The 23,004-nt window shown below is 42.0% G+C and overlaps 1 protein-coding gene across 2 annotated transcripts in view; it reads right to left on the bottom strand.

Moving 5' to 3' along the window:
- The window catches only part of LOC119483243 (FERM and PDZ domain-containing protein 1), an 85,719-nt gene that overhangs the window by 32,428 nt on the left and 30,287 nt on the right, over positions 1 to 23,004 (bottom strand). Inside the window, exons 3-6 of one of the 2 annotated variants that reach the window (XM_037761336.1) lie at positions 17,558 to 17,680; positions 17,211 to 17,374; positions 5,227 to 5,328; positions 5,057 to 5,102 (exon numbers count right to left, since the gene is read on the bottom strand). In XM_037761336.1, the coding sequence (XP_037617264.1) occupies positions 5,057 to 5,059 (3 nt within the window). In that variant the 5' untranslated portion in view covers positions 5,060 to 5,102; positions 5,227 to 5,328; positions 17,211 to 17,374; positions 17,558 to 17,680. Of the gene's footprint in view, positions 1 to 4,390; positions 4,669 to 5,056; positions 5,103 to 5,226; positions 5,329 to 17,210; positions 17,375 to 17,557; positions 17,681 to 23,004 lie in introns of those variants that run through there. The other variant, XM_037761337.1, reaches the window with a different exon arrangement.

The following is a 23,004-nucleotide window of genomic DNA, read 5'->3' as shown; positions in this document are numbered from 1 at the left end:
TAACTTATTTCAAATGAACCGAACAATTCATACACGTCCCGAACCGTGACTAGCGAACCGAACGGTTCGTAATTTTTTACCTGAACCGTTTCAATCCCTAGGAGAAATCATTTGATCACGTTGAATAGAACTATTTACCTGCTGTTCCGGAAAAATTTTGGTTTCGGCCTGAAATTTACCTCATGGATTAAGCTCCTATATTTGCATCCCTCAGCCTCAATTCGTACTAAGTTCCAGCAGTCTAAACTATTCAACTGACATCGTGGAAACCCACCAAGGGTGCCCTCTGAGACCCATGCTTTGTTGATTTGGCCATCAAACCGATTTGCCACAGCCTTCCGCAGTTGCAGGGGACATATCTGGTATTTTGGAGGGGCAAAACAAGAGGCATAGGGTCTCACTTTATGCTGATGACCTCTTGCTTTTTGTCTCCAACCTAAGTACCTCACTGCCCTCCGCTCTGTCGTTGCTCAATCAGTTTGGTCAATTTTAGGGATACAAATTAAATCTCAACAAAAGCGAGCTCTTTCCCATTAATGATGAAGCACGAACCTTAGAACCTCACCAACCTGCCTTTCAAAAATTGAAAAAAAATAAGTTTTCCTATTTCGCATCTCAGTTACTAAGAAGTACAAAGAGTTATTTAAGGAGAATTTCATTGCTCTGTTAAACCAGATTAAACAAAACCACTGAAACAGTGGCACCTCTGTCCATGTCTCTTGTGGGGCATATCAACTCCATCAAAATGACCATCCTACCCAAATTTCTCTACCTCTTTCAGCCCTACACACTTTTTATCCCAGATTCTTTTTTCAATCAATTTCATTCAATTATTTACAACCTATATATATAGCAGGGTAAGCGTCCTCATCTTAACAAGGTTCATCTTCAAACAACCAAGGCTACTAGTGGTTCTGGCACTTTCCAAATTTCTGCTTCTATTATTGGGCTGCTAACTTGCAATGTCTGTCGTTTTTGGTCTTTCTTTTTACAGCCAGCCCGACTGTCCTTACTAGGTAGTGATGGAACTCCACTCGGACGATAAACCTGTCCTGTTCTTGCATTGCCTGGGTCCTTGCTTCCGCTCCCCTCAAATGAAATCTATCAGGAACCCCGGTGGTTTAAACATTCCTTAAGAATATGGGCTCAATTTAGGAAATACTTTGACTTGGACAGCTTTTCTACTCTAAGCCCCATTGCCTCAAATCATCTTTTCAAACCATCTATTCAGGACCCTGTTTTTCCAAGAATGGCCACAGAAAAGGTATTGTGCGTTTCAAGATTTATTTGTAGATAATACTTTGGCATCATTCGAGCAGCTAAGCAAAAAAATTCAGTCATCCTAAGGTCCAACTTTTTAGATATCTACAAAGTAAGGCGCTTTGTGCTCTCTCAGTTGTCCAGCCCCTCTACATCAACAGACACAACAATTGGTCAATACGATCCTTTCTTTAAATCCATCACAGCTCTCTATGGCATGATATCGGACTTGAAGCGTGCTCCCCATGGACAAGCTCAGAGCAGCATCGGGAGGAGGACCTAGGCCTCTCTCTATCACCAGACACATGGAATTCCATACTGAGCCAGGTTAATTTATACTCTCCAAGTGCTCGTCACTGCTTACTTCAGTTTAAACTGGTGATTGGGGCTCATATCTCAAAAGCCCAAACTGTCTCGCATGTATCCTGAGAAGTGCAAAAGCGCTGAAGCTCCCTTATTTACATGTACTGGTCATGCCCTAGTCTTACAAACTCTTGGAAGGAGATCTTTCACACTTTATCTCAGGTGTTTAAACGTCATATTAGAACCAAACTCTCTGGTTGCTCTGTTTGGGGTCACCGTAAGTGAGACCCAATAACTGCAGAAAAAGGACGTACCTTATCCTTTGTTTCCCTTCTGGCTCGGTGAGCAATCCTGCTCAGAGTGGAAGGGCGCTGCCCCCTCTCCACTCACACACAATGGTTGGCGGACATCATGTCTTGCTTAAAGGTCACCTATATGCAAAATGCACTTTTCCATGTCTTTTAAAACATCAATATCTGTTTCCAGTGTGTCTACAGGTCACCATAGTATCATAAAAGACCATCCTCTCTCCTTTTTCTCCTGCTCCATCTGTCCCGAAAATGGGTCTGAAAAAACCAACTGAGCAGCTTTTTCTTTACTCCGGTGACGTCGGTGACGAATTTCATGCCATATAAGGGTTTCCTGTTAGAACAACGGTTAGAACCTCCAGCTAGGTGACCCCGCCCACAGAGTGACTCTCTTCTGGTCCGCCTCGTAACTATAAGCAACGTCTGCTCCCTATTCTGTTAGTCTGCATGAACCAGCAGAAACTCCCATCATCTGAGATAAATATAACATGTTCCTTTCACAAAGGCGTTATGTAATTAACTGTTTAAACAGGTGATATTATATATTATATATATTTGATGTCATGCATGTAGAAGAGTACAGGTAGTAAATAGTGACTGTAAGCAAACACAACACATTTTCTGTTTCACAGTCAAACTTTATTGAGTAGGACAAGATGACAATATTAATTATATACAGCATTTTTAATTCCACCTTCAGTTATGTTGACATGGTACCAGGAGAAAGTCTTCAGCTCCGGTAAGCTACGGTATGCTCCGGTAAGCTAAGCTACGGTAAGCTCCGTACGGTGAGTGTAACGTTAACCGGGTCTGTAGTCATGTAACCAGAGACAGCTCCTACCAGTAACTAATACACCATTACTCTGATTACTTCATAGTTTATCAGGTGTCTTCTTACCGAAATAATGAACTGACTACTGTTCACATCTTCTATTTTTCCACCCTGATGTTCGCTGTGTTTACACACCGTCACATAGCGTTAGCATGTAGCTACATGCTAAGATGTTAGCTCTGTATCTCCATGTTAATAGAACTATCTGCTCTTCACTGGGATGATTCTGTCGGTCATTTCTCACAGGATGGACCTGTAAAGACAAACGTTAAAACAGAGTGTATGTTTATGGTTTACAGAGTTTAAGCAGAACGTAAATACTGAGCTAACTAACAGAGCTATAAAGTAGATATTTACCTGAGAAAAACCGTCAGGAAAACCTGGAATCTGGACCGCAAGATGTTGTTCATTTCTCGCGATTTTCGGATCAGATTCCTCCGGTAACGTACGCTGGGTGAAGTTTCTGGTTTATAAACTTTGAAGTAGTTTATTAAACTCTTCCTGGCTGCTTCTCTCTGTGTAGCTCACGGAAGCTGTTACAGTCTGTAGCCACGGAGCTGCACAGAGAGCTCGGGGAGATAGTGACGCTGTGTTGAGGACGTTTTGATTGACAGCGGACAGCCGGAAACGCTGACCAATCAGAGCAGAGTTGAGGAGGAGGACAGGCTGTGAATCAGGGCATTTCAGACAGAGGCTGAATGAGGCTCTGATCAGGCATATTCAGGCTGACAGTTATGAGAAGAATAAAGTTTCTTTTTTTAACATTACAGCATGTAAACATGTTCTAGTACAACATTAAAATACATCTATGAACCTGGAAATGAGCACAATATGAGACCTTTAAAGCTTGAGAAAATCAGATCCTCGCTTCAATATCACATGGGAAATTCCTGAAAGCCTGGGGCACTTTTTTTAGATACATTCCAGATACTGTAAGTACTCGATTACTAAGTGCAGCTCTGGACTCCATCACACCGTATTGAATCATTCATCGCAAGTCCTTGGCGTGACAGTTTAGCTTTTCCGTATGGCATGCTGGTAGTGACTGGGGATGGATTGTTTTACTGTTGATATACATAGATTAATATTACATCTTTTGTTCTGATTTGTTATTTGTTGGCATTGGTGCCAGCTGCTAATAATGTATAACTCATACCTGTCATTCCTCTTTGGTTACCGAATAGCGCTACACTTTTGCTATATACTGCAAAACCCAATAAAAAATATCTCGATTTTAAAAAATAAATATAGTTTAATAGGCAGTGTAATACAGTTTTAATATAAATTAATTGATAAAAATGTGACATAAATTGATATTTCTGTTTGAATTTGCTTCTTTATTTTATTTACTCTTGTATTAATTCCCTTATTTATTTACTCTTGTTTAATTTTCCCCTTTTTATTATTTAAGTATTTATTTTTATACATTTTTTAAATTAATTTATTTGTTTGCATTATGTTTTACTTATTTTATATTTATTCTTAAATGTATGTATTTACTTATGTATTTAAGCATTTATTTATTTATTTCTGCACGATTTTCCCTTTGCATTTCATCCCTTATTTATGGACTGTATGCTAGCCAGCTAGCTGTCGTCGGCATGCTGCTGCTCCCTCCCGCTGCAGCCTCGTACCGGTACAGGTGTGCAGAACAACCGTCTGAAGCTCAACTGCGGACCGGACCCACCATCAGTCTCGTCCCCGAGGTTTAGCTTGTTCAAAGTGGGAACCTCCAGGCTGTCACCGTCAGAAATACGCTGCGCAGCAACAACGACACTGACGTTGAACATGCCGCTGAGCCCGTTCTCTCCATCATAGGACTCGGTGCCGTGCAGAGTGCCAAGTGGTCCGGCATGTGGAACCGGTCCGGGCTCGAGTACAGAGGGGCACGGCGCGTAAAGAAATAAATAAAAAACAAATGCAAAAATAAATCTATTCATTTTAAAATGAATTAAAATAAAAAATAATTAAACCGAAGAGTAAATAAATAAGGGAATTAATACAAAATAAATAAAACAGAAATATCAATTCATGTCACATTTTATCAATGAATTAATGGCTACATTTTTTTTTAATATTATTTTTGCTACATTTAATGACATTTTATTATTTTATCGAGTCATTATTTATTTTTTATTTTGGCAGGTTCCGTCCTCCATATGTACAGTATGTGTGCTCATACGTGCCTGTGTATGTGTTTGTTTTCTACAAGAGGACAATGCTCTAAGTTCATATAAAATGCTGCTTTAATTGGATGTGAGCCATCATCCAATTAAATGTCTTTATGTGTAAATGTGTGTTTCGTGGGTGTGTGTGTGCATGTGTGTGAGTGATTAGTTAGATACAGACTCACCATTATCGTTCTGGAGGACAGTCATGTCAACGAATCTTGGCACTCCCTGAAAAAAACAAAGGGTGGCTGGCCAAGGTTAGACGTAAATGGGCATAGCATAAATTTTAACCAGCATTTTGGGGCGTATGTACAGATAATCCTGTGTGTGTTTGTTAGCTGTCGGTGTAGACCTGATTATTTCAGCAGCTTGCTCCGGGGTCAGGTCATCGACAGCGATGTTATTGATCTTCACAAGCGGTCGCCAGGGACGAGCCGACCATCTGCAGGACCACCTGGACAAACAAAATGTCCTTGGTTGTCATGCCTGAGGTGTTCAGTCGTCTAGGGTTGATGGCAGGCAGTAGCTCGTATTCTACGGATCTCCTTTCATCTCACACTGATGCATAATTATCACACAGCTCTCCAAATCTAACAGTCCCACTGCAGGAGACCAGCCATCTAATCACTGTGACATCCAATTTAGGTGGGTATCAAACAGCTGTATATCCCTCCGCTCCGCCTCATTTAGCATTTCTACCGTTCCTCAACTCTATCCCAGTGTTTGACATCAACATCACCTTTCATTTATTGTCCCCAAGTCAGCACTCCAAACACTAAATGGTTGCTGTCACCACTACTGATAACATGAGGGGCAAAACCTCCCTGTGGGATTGGCTTCAGTAGTGAACAGACGTGTCAACGTGTTTTATGTGATTGTGTTCCAACAGCTGTTTTTCACCATTGTTTACATCCACCCCCCGCGCAAACGCATCAGCCGGCAATCAGCTGATTGCTGACGTAACACACCGACTCTACGCAATATGCCGGATGCTCGGAAATTTGTCCTGGGTGATTTTAATCACTGTAAACTAAAATGAGAGTTTGAGGACACAGAGGAACTCTACCATAGACCTGTGTATGGATCAGTGAGGGGTGCTTATAGATCGCTGCACTGCCTTCTCTTGGATCGTCTTATCACAACTGTGTGTATCTTATGCCCCTGTACACACCCCCATTCAGGCGGCTCTCCCCCGGGTGAAGAAATCAGTGAAATGGGGCAGGGGACAGATCTCTTCTCTTCAGGGAATGTTCTTATGATGCATTGGGTGATTATATTAATGATCTTTGTGACACTGTTTTCATCATATATCACATTCTGTGACTAGACTCCACTGTCCCAACTAAAAGCGTTGTTATTTATCCAAATAACAAACCTTGGATAAACAAAGGAGCTTAAATCAGTTATCAACTAAAAGGAAACTGACCTATTGTACTGGTAATCCCCTTGAGAAGAAGCAGTTTGCGAGAGACAGTACGAAATGAAATAAGGGAAGGCCCAAAACAAAAGTATAAGGAAAAAATGGAAGCACAATATCGCAGTGGAGACCTTAGAGCAGCCTGGCAAGCTATCAAGAATATGGCATCCATTAACCAATACACTGAGACCAAAAAATCCATTAGTTAATGGAGTGGATAACTCTGATTTGCCTAACGCTTTCAACTCCTTCTTCTCCCGCTTTTAAAGGTCTGACTTCACTGAAAATGTCTCTTTATGTAGAAAATCCCTCGAACCTCTAAATGAAATAGTGATATCTCAGGGAAAGTGTCACAGCCTTATTTAAGAAGATTAAGCTTAGGAGAGGTGCTGGTCCCGATGTCATCTGTTGGCGTACTCTGCATTATTGTGCCGACCAGCTCAGCGGGGTTTTTCCCCAGACTCTTCCCAAAGGTGCTGATCTTGGCCAGATTCCTACAATCTGGAAGGTGGTCAACCATCATACCTATTCCCAAATCAAAAAAAACCCAAAGAACTAAGTGAATTCAGACTGTGGCGCTACATCACTTGTAATGAAACATTTGAGAAGATTTTAAAGGACATTATTGGTCCTCTATAAATGGAAACTCGATCCCCTGCAATTTGGCTTATCAAGCCAGACAAAGGCGTGGAGGACGCTAAACTTTTTATACCTGGACACTGTGTATAAGCATCTAGAGAAACCTGGAAGCTCATGCCAGACTTTTATTCGCAGACTTTTTCCTCTGCTTTTAACAAAATGCAGCCTCACATCCTGATTGAGAGACTTGCCTCTCATTTTAATCTCCCAGACCAGCTTCTCATGCTGATTCTAAACTTTCTTACTGTGAGGGTCAAGCAGGTTTTTGTGAATGGAAAAATGTCCAAGATGTCCGAATCAAACACAGGTTCCCCTCAGGGTTGTGTGTTGTCACCCCTCCTATTTATCATGTACACCGACAGCTGCAGGTCTTCTCAGGAGAACAGGCTTCTTGTTAAGGTTTCTGATGACACTTCTGATGATTACTTCAAGGCTCAGAGTCTGATCATGGTCCTGCTTACCTGAGTTTGTTAAATGGTACGATGATAATTATCTTGACCTAGTCTATCGTCAAGAATCTATATGTTGAGGAAGCTGAACTCTTTTAATGTCAGTGAGAGGATCTTAAGTAACTTTTATTCTTTTATCGAAAGTCTTTTAACCTTTTCTTTTATTTGTTGGTTCAGTGGTTTAACCATTAAGGACAGAAACAGCCTGTATAGCATTGTTAAGGTTTGCTCCAAGATTACTGGAGTCCAACAAAGAGACTTGTGCTCCCTCTGGGAGAATCAGGTGTTAAAGAAGGCTAAAAATATATTCAGCCAACCTCTCTCATGTTCTGTCTCCTGAGTTCTCGTTGATGGCCCTCAGGCTGAAAAATAAAATTTGCCAAATGCTCTGCCAATATTGAACTCTCCATCAGTAACAAGGAAACAAACAAGACATATTGGCTATTTGACCACTTTATTCATAATCCACCGTCAGGAGCCTCAGTAGCGGTGGAAGATCCATACGCAGCCAAAACAGCCTGGCACCTCCTCCTCATGTTGGTCACCAACCTGGTCACACATTTTCTGGGGATGGCGTTTCCATCCCTCACACCAGGATGGTTGCAGGTCAGCCAGCGTTGGTTGTCTTGGTCACCTCTAACAGTTACAGCACGCCCAAGCTGATCCACCAAGTGTGAATTGGGTTGAGGTCTGGACCTCTTGGCAGGCCGTTCCATTCTCTCTACTCCCACATTGTGGCAGTAGTCTGTGATAACCTGGCTCTGTGTCGGCGAGCGTTGTCATCTTGGAGGATGGAGTAGTTAGGTCGCAGATTGTGGAGATATGGGATCGTCACTGGCTGCAGAATCTCAACCCGATATCTCACTGCATTGAGATGGCCTTCAATGATGACAAGCCTTATTTTTTCCAGTGAGGGAGATGCTGCCCCCACACCATGAACACTGCCCCACCAAAAGCTGTTACTCCATCGGCTTGCAAACAATCAGCATAACGTTCTCCCACGTTGTCTCCATACTTTGACCCTGCCATTCAACTTTGGCAGACAGAAACCTGGGACTCATCACTGAACATGACATTCCCCCCACATGTTCAGGTTCCATTGTCTGTGTGTCGACACCAGCGCAACGGGCTCTGGCGGTGAAGGGCAGTCATTGCAGCTTCCTGGTCAGCCTTATGAGCTCTGAGATTGGCTGTGTGCATTCTGTTCCTGACCGTCTGATCAGAGATCTGTATGCCATAACGTTCTGCAAACCTTGCCTGCAAATCTCTAGAAGACAACTTAGGGTTCCTCAGTGCTGTAAGGGTGATGAACCGGTCTTCCTGGGGTGTTGTCTTCCTGGGACGCCCACTTCGCGGTCTGTCTTTTACATCACCGGTCTCACGAAACTTGGCCTTCAGTTTGGAGATGGTACCAGGGCTGCCTTCAAATAATGCTGCAACTTGGTTTTGCGGAACACCAGCTTCAACTTGCTCTATCGCACGGGCCTTATCCAGAATAGATAAACGTGGCATGCTGATGCTTGGAGCAGACACCAAATGATCACTTTAGTAGGGCGCAGCACCCAGCAGGAGGCACATCCTTGGAGGGTCGCATAGACCTCCATGTCATAGCCAACGGTACCCTGACCGCTGTTAGGTACCAGCATGAAATCCTCAGCGATTATCAGACCTTACACTGGTGCAGTGGGCCCCGGGTTCCTCCTGGTGCAGTGGAACCTGGGTTCCTCCTGGTGCAGTGGCCCCTGGGTTCCTCCTGGTGCAGTGGCCCCTGGGTTCCTCCTGGTGCAGTGGAACCTGGGTTCCTCCTGGTGCAGTGGGCCCTGGGTTCCTCCTGGTGCAGTGGGCCCCTAATTTTTCCCTTAATTTTTTTTCAGCAGAGTATTTTATTGATTGACAGGCCCTTATTAGAACATATGAATTCAACAGGGTTGTGATCAGAAGTTACAGTAGATGTTTGCAAATGGAGATGATTACTGCACTAAATATGTGGATGATGATGTGACATACTGTTTGTATGGGACATACTATTTAAAGGTTCTCTATGCAATATCCAGAGCATTAATGCATCAAACAACTTTTTACGATGTAAAGATATAGAGGAGTAATAGAGTGCTGCAGAGATGATGTATTTTTGTAGACCAACCAGGAAGTTAGCATTGCCATGGTTCCCTCGACAAGCCAATGGGACTTTCCCTTTGGATTTTGGATTATTGCAGAAAATAAGCTCTGTGACAAACAAACATTTATAATCATTATTATACTTATTATTAAATATAATTATACATTTTGTTCAGCAAGATAATCTTCACAAATAAACACCACTTTTACTGTATTTTTGATGCATGAATGCAATCGCCAGAAATAAAACAGCTAACGTTAGGCTCATACAACCAACTACACCACGGTCGTATGAGTGCATTGTTTTTAATATTATTTTTGCCACATTTAATGTGTATACACACACGACGGGTGTTGAAGGAGGACGCTGTTGCGTGATGACGTTTAGTTTTCTCATTTAGCCACTTGTTAGCAAACCGCCTCTTTTTAAGTATGTAAAGACTTCAAAATTCCCTGTGGGTATTTACTGATTTGTTTTATGTCATAGAACAAGACGTTAAAATCTCTTCAGCTGACCACAGACCTTATTTCAGGCATCTAACTAAACAACCCCATCGAAAAAAAACTTTGAAGTCCAGGCGAGGGAACCGGAAGTTGCCAACATGCTAACTCATTTTTCTTAGGAGTCATTCCTGTCGCACCTCTATGTTGAATCAGTAATGCTGTACCAGGCTGTACAGTTCAGAATGCTGGCGAGGGTTGAAATAAACACAAACTGCAGAAAGGTGGTGCTGGAAATTAAACATAAATGTCCTCAGACTGGACCAGGACTGCATTCCTAGGGAAGTTTCTGAGACGGACTCCACCTGGAAACAAGGGAAGCTAAAAACAAGCTGGCGTGAGAACTCGGACCTCAGAACTGAAAAGGGCTAATCTACTTGGGGCGTAGGAACAACGTGCTGCACGGGATAGGACCAGATGGAAGCAGAGGAGTCGCAGCCTTATGTTCCACAGGGAACCAAGAGGATTAAGTAAGTAAAAGTACAAATGATGTAACTTAAGCTGTGTCTAATCTATGGATTACTGTGTCAAGAAAGATAATAGTTTCTCATAAAACATGACATTTATCACCCCTAGCACTGTCTCACTGGACCACTCCCTGCCATCGCCTTCCTATCACTATCATCAACAGCATCAGGTAACCCTCCAATAATGACTTCTTCAATTGTGATACGGTACAAGTACTTGAAGTTAACATCCAAAATGAACATAGGCAGATGCAGGTGACACCGATAGCTCTGAAAATGCTTTTAAATGAAGGATTCATATTTCACTGTCGAGTTGCTGCAGCACGTGCTAGAGAGACAGAAGAGACAGGAACAAATGAGCCAAGGTTTAGTAGGGCTACTGGAGACATGAGCAACAGTGTGTGTGTGTATGTGTGTGTGTGTGTGTGTGTGTGTGTGTGTGCGTGCGTGCGTGCGTGCGTGCGTGCGTGCGTGCGTGTGTGTGTGAGTGTCTGGGACAGGCAGAAGCAGATGGTGACAGAGCAGACTCTTGAGCCAGACAGGCGAAAGCGAGGTAATCTGCCCCTGGACCTCAGGGGGATTCAGATCCTCGTGGCTCTGCAGCTCAGCAGCAAACTGCACTTCAGAGTACAAATATAGGCAGAATGTAATATACTGCACATATGTATTTAATGACTTAGGTAATTGTTTAATTTCAGTCAGATGGTAATTGGGAAGCTGTATTTGCAGCAGTTACAGTGTTTTTTTTTAGAATGGACTGGATTTCTGTAATTTATACAGACATTTTTAAATTCAGATTTCCTATCTGCTTCATAGTATATAAAGTAGAGTGATGGAAACTATGTCATTGTCTTTAGCTGTAGCACTTTCATGGATGTAGCATCTAGCTATACAGCATTATAACAAGCTAAATATATACTATATGCACTGTAACTGGTTCATTAACATTGTTGGAAAAATCTTTTAGTTTCCCTTTCTTTAAATATATACATAGTTGGCTAGTAATTAATAGTAGAGCTGTCAAAGTTAACGCGATAATAATACATTAACGCAAATTTGTTTTAACGCCACTCATTTCTTTAACACATTAACGCAATTTGCGATTTCGGAGGTTGTAGCGGGCTCAGTCTTAAAGCTAGAGTGAAGATACTGCTATCATATGAAACTAAAAAATACAAGAATCCATCGGTACCAACCATGTCACACTAGCTTGTCGCGAAGGAAGCCAAACTTACGCTGGGCGAGGAAAAACTGTTATGGCCATTTTCAAAGGCCCATTTGGTTCAACACAATTTCAGTAATCTTTGAATGATTCACTATGCACAACCTTAGTGATGTCAAGATACCAGAAATGTAGTAGTTGATACCAATACCAGTGAAATTCCAGGATTCTCAATACCATGGTAAAAAACAAAAGTAAAACAACAAATCCCATGTACTTCAACATCTACTCCTTTATTACCGTCTGCATAGTGGTTTCAGTTAAACAGGTCATAATTCCCTCTCTATTATCTATTTTATATTGCTGTGAAAACATCTCCTTCAAACTGGATTTATTCAGATTTCTGGCCAAAAGATTACATTTGAACACATCAGGATAAAGTTAGAATTTAGCTTCGCCCAATACTCAGCCTGAATACATTACAATGTAAATCAATGACACCTCCCATTGACGTTAGCTGTTAGCTCTGTGCAGGACTGTGCTGCCTACTTGTCCTGTCGATTTCAACGTGGATTTGTTGTTCACTTTGTAGCATCATCAGGGAAAAAATGGGGTGCAACCCCGGGATATGTCAATAGTGAGTTTACTGCATCCCAAACACATATTCTATTGTTCACGGGATGACGGGACACCTTTAGTCTCGAGCCCTGACGCTACCTACGGTACTGTAGAAAAACGAGTACCATCACGCTTTCAGAATTACAGCATCGACTTGGTACCGAAGTATTGCTTCTTGTGACATCCCTACATAGCATACAGGCTGGCATCAGCTGTAAAAGGCCATTCATCCTGAGTGAGAACTGTGATGGCTGTAAGTAGATCATACTCTAGATACTGTATGTGATGAATGATTCTATTTTAGGAGAGGCACTGAGGGACTGTAAGACTGCAGCTCTCCTTTAGATCTGACAACATTTACAGCAGCTAATCCCCTCACAATAACTTCTGTGGTTGTGAACAGAGGCGGCCCTTTAAAATCATGCAGCATGTAACCATTAATGTCACATTACACTTTTCTGCAATTTCTGCAATCAACACACAAGCTTAGCATCATGAATAGGGGCGTGCCATCTGGGAGTGTATCAGAAAACCATGTGTTTGTATGTTTTACATTGTGACCAGTAAGACGTGCTGTGCCATGGGATCCAGTAGAGGTGACATGTCCACCTACGGGTGCTGACACACCCTTAAGTCCCCATGAATTCATTTAGTTGAGGACTTGTTCACCCTGAGTAAAGCTTCCCAGACACACCTCCAGCTGTATGCATATCCCATCTCCTTTGCTGAGTCCCAGATCACACATAGTCTGCTCATCCCCATATTATATATACAAATTGTGAGGCTGTAAATAAGAAGGGGACGAGCAGACTCTATTTCCTGAGGAAGCTCAGATCCTTCAACGTGTGCAGCAAGATGTTGGAAATCTTCTTTCAGTCTGTTGTGGCCAGTGTAGTGTACGTCGCCAAAGTCTGCTGGGGGAGTAGCATCTGAGACTTCATAAACTGATTAAGAAGGCCGGCTCCATAATTGGCTGCAAACCGGATACTTTTGACGTTGTGGTGGAGAGGAGGACATTGAATAAACTGTTATCCATCATGGATAATCCTGACCACCCTCTCCACCACCTACTGGACAGACAGCAGAGCTCTGTCTCTAACAGACCGATTCAGCTTTACTATCACAAGGACCGACACAGGAAATATCTCCTGCCCAAAGCATCAACCCTCTACAACACTTCACCTCTGTCTAACAGACAGCTCTCAGCTTTAGAGCTTCTTTATCAACTCCTATCTGTTTTGCTCCTGTAATAAACTTGCACATGTTGAATTTGCACATTGGTTTACTACCTCATTGAATTTTTATTTTAAAACAAAAATTGTAACTACTTTGCTAATGTATATAATATAGTCTTCTATGTTTCTATCTTATATTTGAGTTGTAGCAGTCTGGTATATTTATAGTGTATTCTAATATATTCTTTATATTGTGTATACGATAGATATTTACCTCTAGTGTTGATATGTTTATTTACTGTCTATTTACTGTTCCGGTGCATTGCCTGGATAACCTGCTGCTGTAACACAAGAATTTACAATTTGAGATCAATAAATTACATCTATCTATCTATCTATCTATCTATCTATCTATCTATCCATCTATCTATCCATCTATCTATCTATCTATCTATCTATTTATCCATCTATCTATCTATCGATCTATCTATCAATACCCCATTCTTACCCTCCTCTTACACAACAAAAGAAGTGTTTTAGGTATTTGATTGGAAGAGGCTCTTGGCGACAGAACATAGCTTAAGAGGAAGTGCTACCTGAGAGCCTCAATAAAGGGAAAAAATCCTGCTCCTTCAAGAGCTCCTCCTTTGTTTAGCCTCCTCATTACAGTAGCTACTGAAGATACTTCACACGCACGCGCTTGTAGATGCCAGATTACCTATCTCAAGCACTATTGTCAGGATACAGTGCCCGTTTTATAAAAAATAACCTTTTTATACTACTATACTGATCTCAACATGGCGGCCGGGTCACAAACTTTATCATTTTATAGCTTCACAGTACACTACAAGATGTTTCTGAAAACATGTTACAGTAACAGAATATTGATTCATATTTTATCAGTGCTGCCTAGTTTGACCGTTTGATTGGAGTTTGCAAGTGATTGACAGCTGCTCAGAGACGGCAATTCTCCAGCTCTGCTCTGATTGGTTGTTTTCCTCCGGTCTGTGAAAGCTTGTAGATGCCGTTAGGAGCACTGGAGGACACAGAGGCACATGATTTTTTTTCAGATTACCTATCTCAAGCACTACTGTCAGGATACAGTGCCCGTTTTATAAAAAATAACCTTTTTATAATCATATTTGCTCCAACCTGCCTACTGCTGCTTTAAACTGTTTAATGAGGCTTTTTTTGTAAAACTGCGTCCCCACTGGCACATCAGCAACAGTTAAGGTGGAGAGTGGTACTGCAGCACGGAAGACTACGAGAGCCTTCCAAAACAAAGAGCCGTAAACTGATAATAAATTCAGATGAAGTTCTGTGAGAAGTTGGTGAGGGAAAAGCTGTTCAAATCAGAAAGACACCACAGTAACTGTAGAAAGAGCTGTGAAGAGAGAGAAGAGTCACTCTCACCGGACTGCTTTTCCATTTCACCTTACTGAGACACACAATCAAATAATACTTTAACACATGCTCTTTGGTGGATTATGTGTTTGCCAAATTACAGGAGATGCTTGGACAGATTCAGTAAAGATGGTGAATCAAATGCTTCATTTGATCGGCAATTAGAGCCGCGCTGTTGTTTTCCTTGTTTTTTTTTAACGCAGTTCTGCTGATGGAGACACCAGCTCATAGCGGGATAGTGCAGCCAGTGAGCGGTTCTTATCCTGCTTTAATCTTCTTTTCAACTTCACTTGTTGACTCCATCCTTCTGGTTATCTCTACAGTTTATTTTTGACCGATTACTCTCACCAGCAGCAAAGTTATAACTGCCTGCTCCCGCAGGATCCCAATCCTAATGGCGTCCTCTAAAGCAGGGCGCTGCACACACTCACAGCCCCGCGGTCGCACATAAATGTAACTCATGGTTCAATTTGGATTATTACATCGAAGATGTTCGATTAAAACACTGTCATTCCCAAAGTAACGGTACTAATAAAACGGGGTATCGTACCGTTTTAACGGCATGGTATTGCGATACCTTACTAGTATCGGTATACCGTGCAACACTAGAGTATAGTGAGTGGTTTCCTGTTGATCAGCTTTTATGGTTTAACTAGCACAAGGATCCCAACATTAGCAAGGAATACAAGTATTTGCTCTCAAAGTCTTCTCTTACTCACTATACACACCCACACACACGGATACAGTCTCAGCCTCCCTCTGAGTTTCCACTTCTGAAGCCTGCAGTGGTCTGGCACAGCTCCACTATTACTGTCCACTTGCAAAATAAGAGACAGCGGGGAAAAATATATACTGTATATATATTTGATTTTAACACCCTCCTACCAATTATGGCGGAGAGTGGACCTGTCAGCCTAAAGCATGCAAAGTTAACCTTTCATATATATATACCAACATAAATATATACGTAGATATAGATATATATAGATATAATAGCAGTTGTGCCAGTAGGGCAAGAGACACTGACAAAGCAGACCAAAACACTGCAGACTTTGGCAATGGAATCTGGCACGTAGAATGTTATCTCCATGGGGGAAGGAGCCTGAGCTGGTGTTGGGGAGGATGAGAGGTACCAACCAGACATAGCTGGGCTCACCTAGACATGCAGTGTCAGCGATGAAATCTAACTCCCTCATACAGAGTAGGCTCGCCGCGGTAGTCGGTGTTACCGGTGTTATGTCGCATTCACACCAAGAGCGAAGTGAATTTTCACCTCGCTTTACTCTTCATTTGCGGTACTCGCTCTAGAGATGTCTCCATAGATCACAACAACTTTTCTTTCCGCCATTTCTGCCATCAACCATGGAAGAAATAACCACTGTTACTCCTTTGTACATGTTGTGGAGTACCAGATATGTCAGAAAACCAAACACCGTTGTGTCTGGGTTCATAACATCACCCAGCTGCGAGCTGTATTCACATACAGTGCCATTGCACTGACTGTATCTAGCAAGCCACACGTCGCTACTGTGGTAAGAACCCAAAATAAACAGATTGTGCTGTGATTTCATTGAAATAAAGGGAACAAAAGGATGCTGAAATAACCACATAATGAAGTCTGGGTTCACGCTTTATCAGATCTGTCCTCAAGACGACAAGCAAACAACTTTTAAAATGCTTGTTTTCTGAATGGAGTTTGGATCGATCAGTGCAATGCTATGCAGCTGCTCCATCAACACTCAAGATAAAGTCATACAGGCATAAATAGAGCAGCAACGTTGTTGTTTATACCACAGACCGTCTGTGGTTAATACACATACATTTATACAGAGTTTGGTCCTGTTTCTGTACAAATATGATGTACTATTGTAGCTCTGAGTGCCCACACACAGCTACAATATATTTTTCCTCCATTTCTGATTCAACGTCAGGACGTCAGTGACAACAGGAGGAGAAACTCAACGATAGGCTTTCGCGACTGGAGTTTAAATATTTCAACTCCTGCAAATATGTGAATGACACAAATTTCGCCTGTTTGCGTCGCGTCATTGCATTGACTTTGTATGTAGTCACGCCGCGCGAAGTTTGCTTCGTGCCTGTTGTGAATGTGCAATTACATGGTGTTGGGCATACACGATTACATGACTTGCCCACCACCCCCACCGTCGTTTTGCTATCTTTTTATAGAATAAAACCAATTTAGTTCATTTTCGCATATCAGCGCCATGTTATCAATAATTAGTCGGACGACGGACGCTACGAACTGAAAGGGAAAGTGTCTGCTCCGCATGGAGATCTGATAACCGTGATTCAAAGTTTTGAGATCAACTCCATAAGTGTTCCCTCAGAACAGGCACCGGGGTGAAGAGAGGGGCTCTTGTCATACCTGGGGTGACCTCCTGCACCAGGATGGGGGTCTGGGAGGACAGAGTGAGGCCATGACAGTCGAGTTCTGGGTCTCGTTGAATCTGAACGATGAAGCGGAAGGGGTAATTCCTCTGATCAGAGCCACTGCACTCTGCTGACTTCCCATCCATAGCAACCCGGTCTCTGGAGAGGAGCAGGTGGACATAAATTAAAACACAACAGACAGTAGCAAAATACAGGGTCCCTATGTGGACTTTCTATGTTCATATTTTCTCACAGGTCCCTCCCTCAGTCAAAAGACATACAGGTCAGATGAAATGGAGAATCTAACTAATGAACTTGAATAAGACAAAAACAGAGGTTTACCTGCTCAGAGAGTGAGACCTGCTGCCTAGGTCTCGGGACCGTCTCAGCCATCGTCCCACCACCTGCTCCACCCGGCTGGTTTTACGGGAAGGGGAGCGGCTCCTGTCCTTCACCTCCATTTATCTACAAGGGGGCAAAGGTAAAAGGAGACATACATAGAGTAGAATTGGTTAAATGGCTCTACATTACAGACAAAGTGCGATGCAACGTAATGAAAACTTTCGTGTATGAACCCAACCAGGAATTATAAGCAAATCACACTCAGAGCTCAGGTGCTAACGGCCTGATCAAAACTAGATTTCATGAACGGTGAAAAGCAAGCGAGGTTGTTTTCTGTCCATTTAAAGGTTACCTATTATGCGAAATGCACTTTTCCATGTCTTTTAAACATCAATATCTGTCCCCAGTGTGTCTACAGGTCACCATAATATCATAAAAGACCATCCTCTCTCTTTTTCTCCTGCTCCATCTGTCCGAAAATGGGTCTGAAAGAACGCTGAGCAGCACTTCCTTACTTTGGTGACGTCGGTGACAAGTTTTCATGCCATATAAGGGTTTCCTGTTAGAACAACGGTAGAACCTCCAGCTAGGTGACCCCGCCCACAGAGTGACTCTCTCTGGTCCGCCCCGTAACTATAAGCAACGTCTGCTCCTACTTCTGTTAGACTGCAAGAACCAGCAGAAAAGTCTTCATGTACTCCCATCATCTAAATATAACATGTTCTTTCACAAAGGCTCTATGTAATTACACTGTTTAAACAGGTGATATGAAACATTAATTTGATGTCATGCATGTAGAAGAGTACAGGTAGTAAATAGTGACTGTAAGCAACACAACACATTTCTGTTTCACAGTCAAACTTTATTTGAGTAGACAGATGACAATATTAATTATATACAGCATTTTTAATTCCACCTTCAGTTATGTTGACAAGGTACAGGAGAAAGTCTTTCAGCTCCGGTGAGTGTAACGTTAACCGGTCTGTAGTCATGGTAACACAGAGACAGCTCCTACAGTAACTAATATATCATTACTCTGATTACTTTACTACGTTTATCAGGTGTCTTTTACCAGAAATAATGAACTGACTACTGTTTCACATCTTCTATTTTCCACCCTGATGTTTGCTGTGTTTACACACCGTCACATAGCGGTAGCATGTAGCTACATGCTAACATGTTAGCTCTGTATCTCCATGTTAATAGAACTATCTGCTCTTCACTGGGATGATTCTGTCGGTCATTTCTCACAGATGGACCTGTAAAGACAAACGTAAAACAGAGTGTATGTTTATGGTTTACAGAGTTTATGCAGAACGTAAATACTGAGCTAACAAACAGAGCTATAAATAGTAGCATAGTTACCTGAGAAAAACCGTCAGGAAAACCTGGAATCTGGACCGCAGATGTTGTTCATTTCTCGCCGATTTCGGATCAGATTCCTCCGGTAACGTGCGCTGGGTGAAGTTTCTGGTTTATAAACTTTGAAGTAGTTTTGTTATTCACAGTACTCTTCCTGCTGCTTCTCTGTCTAGCTCAGTTAGCTGCAGCCGAGGTTGCTGCACGGAGAGCTCGGGGGAGAAAGTGACGCTGTGTTGAGGGCGTTTGATTGACAGCGGACAGCAGGAAACGCTGACCAATCAGAGCAGAGTGGGAGGAGACAGGCTCTGAATCAGGGTTTTTCAGACAGAGGCTGAAAAGGGCTCCATGCAGGCAGACCGAGGCAGACAGTATGAGAAGAATAAAGGGTTTTTTGAACATTACAGCATGTAAACATGTTCTAGTACAACATTAAAATACATCTATGAACCTGGAAATGAGCACAATATGAGACCTTTAAAATGACAATAATGAGAGGAAGTGAAGTTAAGGGATAATGCCCGACGAGGTCCATATCCATTATCAGGAATGATGCCATGGTCTGGGTGAATACTCGATTCTGATTGGCTGCCGGTTATCCATTCCTGATAATGGACACCTACTAAGTAGATCCGTTCTAAATTAATGCACTGGCTACAAAAACAATCTGAATATGTTATTTTTAGGGCTGTCAAAGTTAACGCGATAATAACGCGCTAACGCAAATTTGTTTTAACGCCACTCATTTTTTTAATGCATTAAGGCAACTTGCGATTTTTAGGTTGTAGCAGGCTCAAACCATCGGTACCAACCAGGTCATACTAGCTTGTCACGAAGGAGGTTAAACGCTACAAACTTGCGCAAAATTTTGGCGAGAAAAAACTGGTATAGTAATTTTCAAAGGGGTCCCTTGACCTCTGACCTCCAGATATGTGAATGTAAATGGGTTCTCTGGGTACCCACGAGTCTCCCCTTTACAGACATGCCCACTTTATGATAATCACATGCAGTTTGGGGCAAGTCATAGTCAATTGATGATTTGAGCATATTGTTTTATGCTAAGGGATTCTGGACAATATCTGTCATTGTTTTGTGTTGTTCATTGATTTCCAATAATAAATATATACATACATTTGCATAAAGCAACATATTTGTCCACTCCCATGTTGAGAAGAGTATTAAATACTTGCCAAATCTCCCTTTAAGGTACATTTTGAACTGATACAAATGTGAAATTAATTTGCGATTAATCATGATTAACTGTGGACAATCACGCGATTAATTGCAATTAATCAAACATTACGTACGGTTGACAAACAGTAAATAGAATTTGACAGTATGTTTAAGAACAAGATTATGTAGCTATCCAGCTATGTCATTGTCCCCAAACCAATATCAAGATATCACGAACGAATGAGAGGCCATGTGTACTGTCGGCCGCAGCCGGAAGTAGCGAGTTGATTAGTAAATGGGATGTGAGACGATCGCTTATGTGATACAAAGCATTAGTAAGTTCAGAGGGACAGTGTAACTTACTTCTTGGAGCTTGTGTGTTCCAGTCGCCACCTTATGGTGTTCAGAGGATGAGGCACTGAAGAACTAACATTACACTCAGTGTTGTAAATAAGATATTCTGATTGTTTTTGTAGCCAGCGCATTCATTTAGTACGGTGAACAGACAGTTTCACCGGAACTACTTAGTAGGTATACATTATCAGGAATTAATAGATACCCTGCAGCCAATCAGAATTGAATATTCACCTAGACCATGTTATAAATGTGTGTTAATCAGTGTTTTCACAAGACTGGAAATTCCAACTCAATCAGATCTTTGCAATCAGAATACAAGATGCAAGTTCATGGCAGGAGTGAAAATAGCTTGCAAAATGCAGTGCTTCAGAGACACAGCAGACACACTTGGCTTGGCTGTGTCTTTGACATGGGCTGAGGCCAACGATGATGTCACTTCATGCAGCCTAATAGGCTCTTAGCCAATTGCCTGTTGCATCCAAGCCTCAGTAAACATCAATATCAATAATTCCTCATTATCAATTACGATGGTGTCTCCTTTAAATGGGTCCCTGTTGTGTTTGCTGTGAGGCAGCTGGTCGTCATAAATGATTGTGGACGGGCCGTGTTGGTTGGTGAGCTGGATGTAATGGACATGGGTTGCCTCTGGTGTCTGTGGGGTTTGGCCAGGCTGATACATGGAGTTGGGAGTTAATGGATCTTTGTTGTACCTTGCAGTGTTCTAGGTAATGCCGTATCAGCTTGCGCACGCACGCACACAAAGGCCTACAGACATTAATATTGACCTTAAAGGGACTGTATGTAAGTTTTTACTAATCTTATCATTTTTTTATTGCCAATGTGTGAGCAGGTTGTAACCTAACGAGACCTTCTATGAATTCAGAGACATCAGCCTGTCGACTGCTTTTAATGTGAAGAATGCTGGACGTTTTTTTCTTGCAAAATCCAACGAATGTGACGTCATGCGCACTCGTGAGTGCCTTTATTTTCAGCTATTAACAGTGTGCAACTACAGCTAACGTTAGGTTAGAAATGGAGTCCGCTACAACAAACGACCAGCCCCCACCACAACTCAGACTCCCACACAAACTCCCCCCCTGAATATCTTCATACCGATACGAAAACGATATCATAAAAAATAAATAATTAACAGTGTATTGTAACAATGTATTCATTAAAAAATGTATATGTATGCAGTAATCTGATGTCCACGATACTACAGTAGTTATCTTATTTGCAACCAGATATCACTTATTAAAGCTGCAGTAGGCAGAATATTTTTGGCATCATTGGGCAACAATTCCATAATAACCTTTCAGCATATTGTAATTCAAGTGTTCTGAGAGAAAACTAGACTTCTGCTCCTCCTCATGGCTCTGTTTTCAGGCTTTAGAACATCTAGCCCATGACGAGAGACTTTGACCAATCACAGGTCATTTCAGAGAGAGCGTTCCAATTGGCTGTTCATTCAACAGAGGCAGCTGTCAATCACTTGCGAATCCACTCGCAATCAAATATGAATCAATATTCTGTTACTGTAATGCCTATTTCTCTCTGATGTTGTCAGAATCATCTTGTAGTGTACTGTTTAGCTGTAAAATGAGAACCCTTGCTCCGGCTGTTGGGCGGTGCTTGGTATTTCCTCGACTGATCTCAACATGGCGGCCGGGTCACAAACTTTATCATTTTATAGCTTCACAGTACACTACAAGATGTTTCTGAAAACATGTTACAGTAACAGAATATTGATTCATATTTTATCAGTGCTGCCTAGTTTGACCGTTTGATTGGAGTTTGCAAGTGATTGACAGCTGCTCAGAGACGGCAATTCTCCAGCTCTGCTCTGATTGGTTGTTTTCCTCCGGTCTGTGAAAGCTTGTAGATGCCGTTAGGAGCACTGGAGGACACAGAGGCACATGATTTTTTTTCAGATTACCTATCTCAAGCACTACTGTCAGGATACAGTGCCCGTTTTATAAAAAATAACCTTTTTATAATCATATTTGCTCCAACCTGCCTACTGCTGCTTTAAACTGTTTAATGAGGCTTTTTTTGTAAAACTGCGTCCCCACTGGCACATCAGCAACAGTTAAGGTGGAGAGTGGTACTGCAGCACGGAAGACTACGAGAGCCTTCCAAAACAAAGAGCCGTAAACTGATAATAAATTCAGATGAAGTTCTGTGAGAAGTTGGTGAGGGAAAAGCTGTTCAAATCAGAAAGACACCACAGTAACTGTAGAAAGAGCTGTGAAGAGAGAGAAGAGTCACTCTCACCGGACTGCTTTTCCATTTCACCTTACTGAGACACACAATCAAATAATACTTTAACACATGCTCTTTGGTGGATTATGTGTTTGCCAAATTACAGGAGATGCTTGGACAGATTCAGTAAAGATGGTGAATCAAATGCTTCATTTGATCGGCAATTAGAGCCGCGCTGTTGTTTTCCTTGTTTTTTTTTAATGCAGTTCTGCTGATGGAGACACCAGCTCATAGCGGGATAGTGCAGCCAGTGAGCGGTTCTTATCCTGCTTTAATCTTCTTTTCAACTTCACTTG

The sequence above is a fragment of the Sebastes umbrosus genome, chromosome 3, assembly GCF_015220745.1.
Source record: "Sebastes umbrosus isolate fSebUmb1 chromosome 3, fSebUmb1.pri, whole genome shotgun sequence".
Classification (NCBI taxonomy): Eukaryota; Metazoa; Chordata; class Actinopteri; order Perciformes; family Sebastidae; genus Sebastes; species Sebastes umbrosus.
The sequence above is the reverse complement of the archived record's forward strand: the minus strand, read 5'-3'. Positions and strand labels throughout refer to the sequence as shown.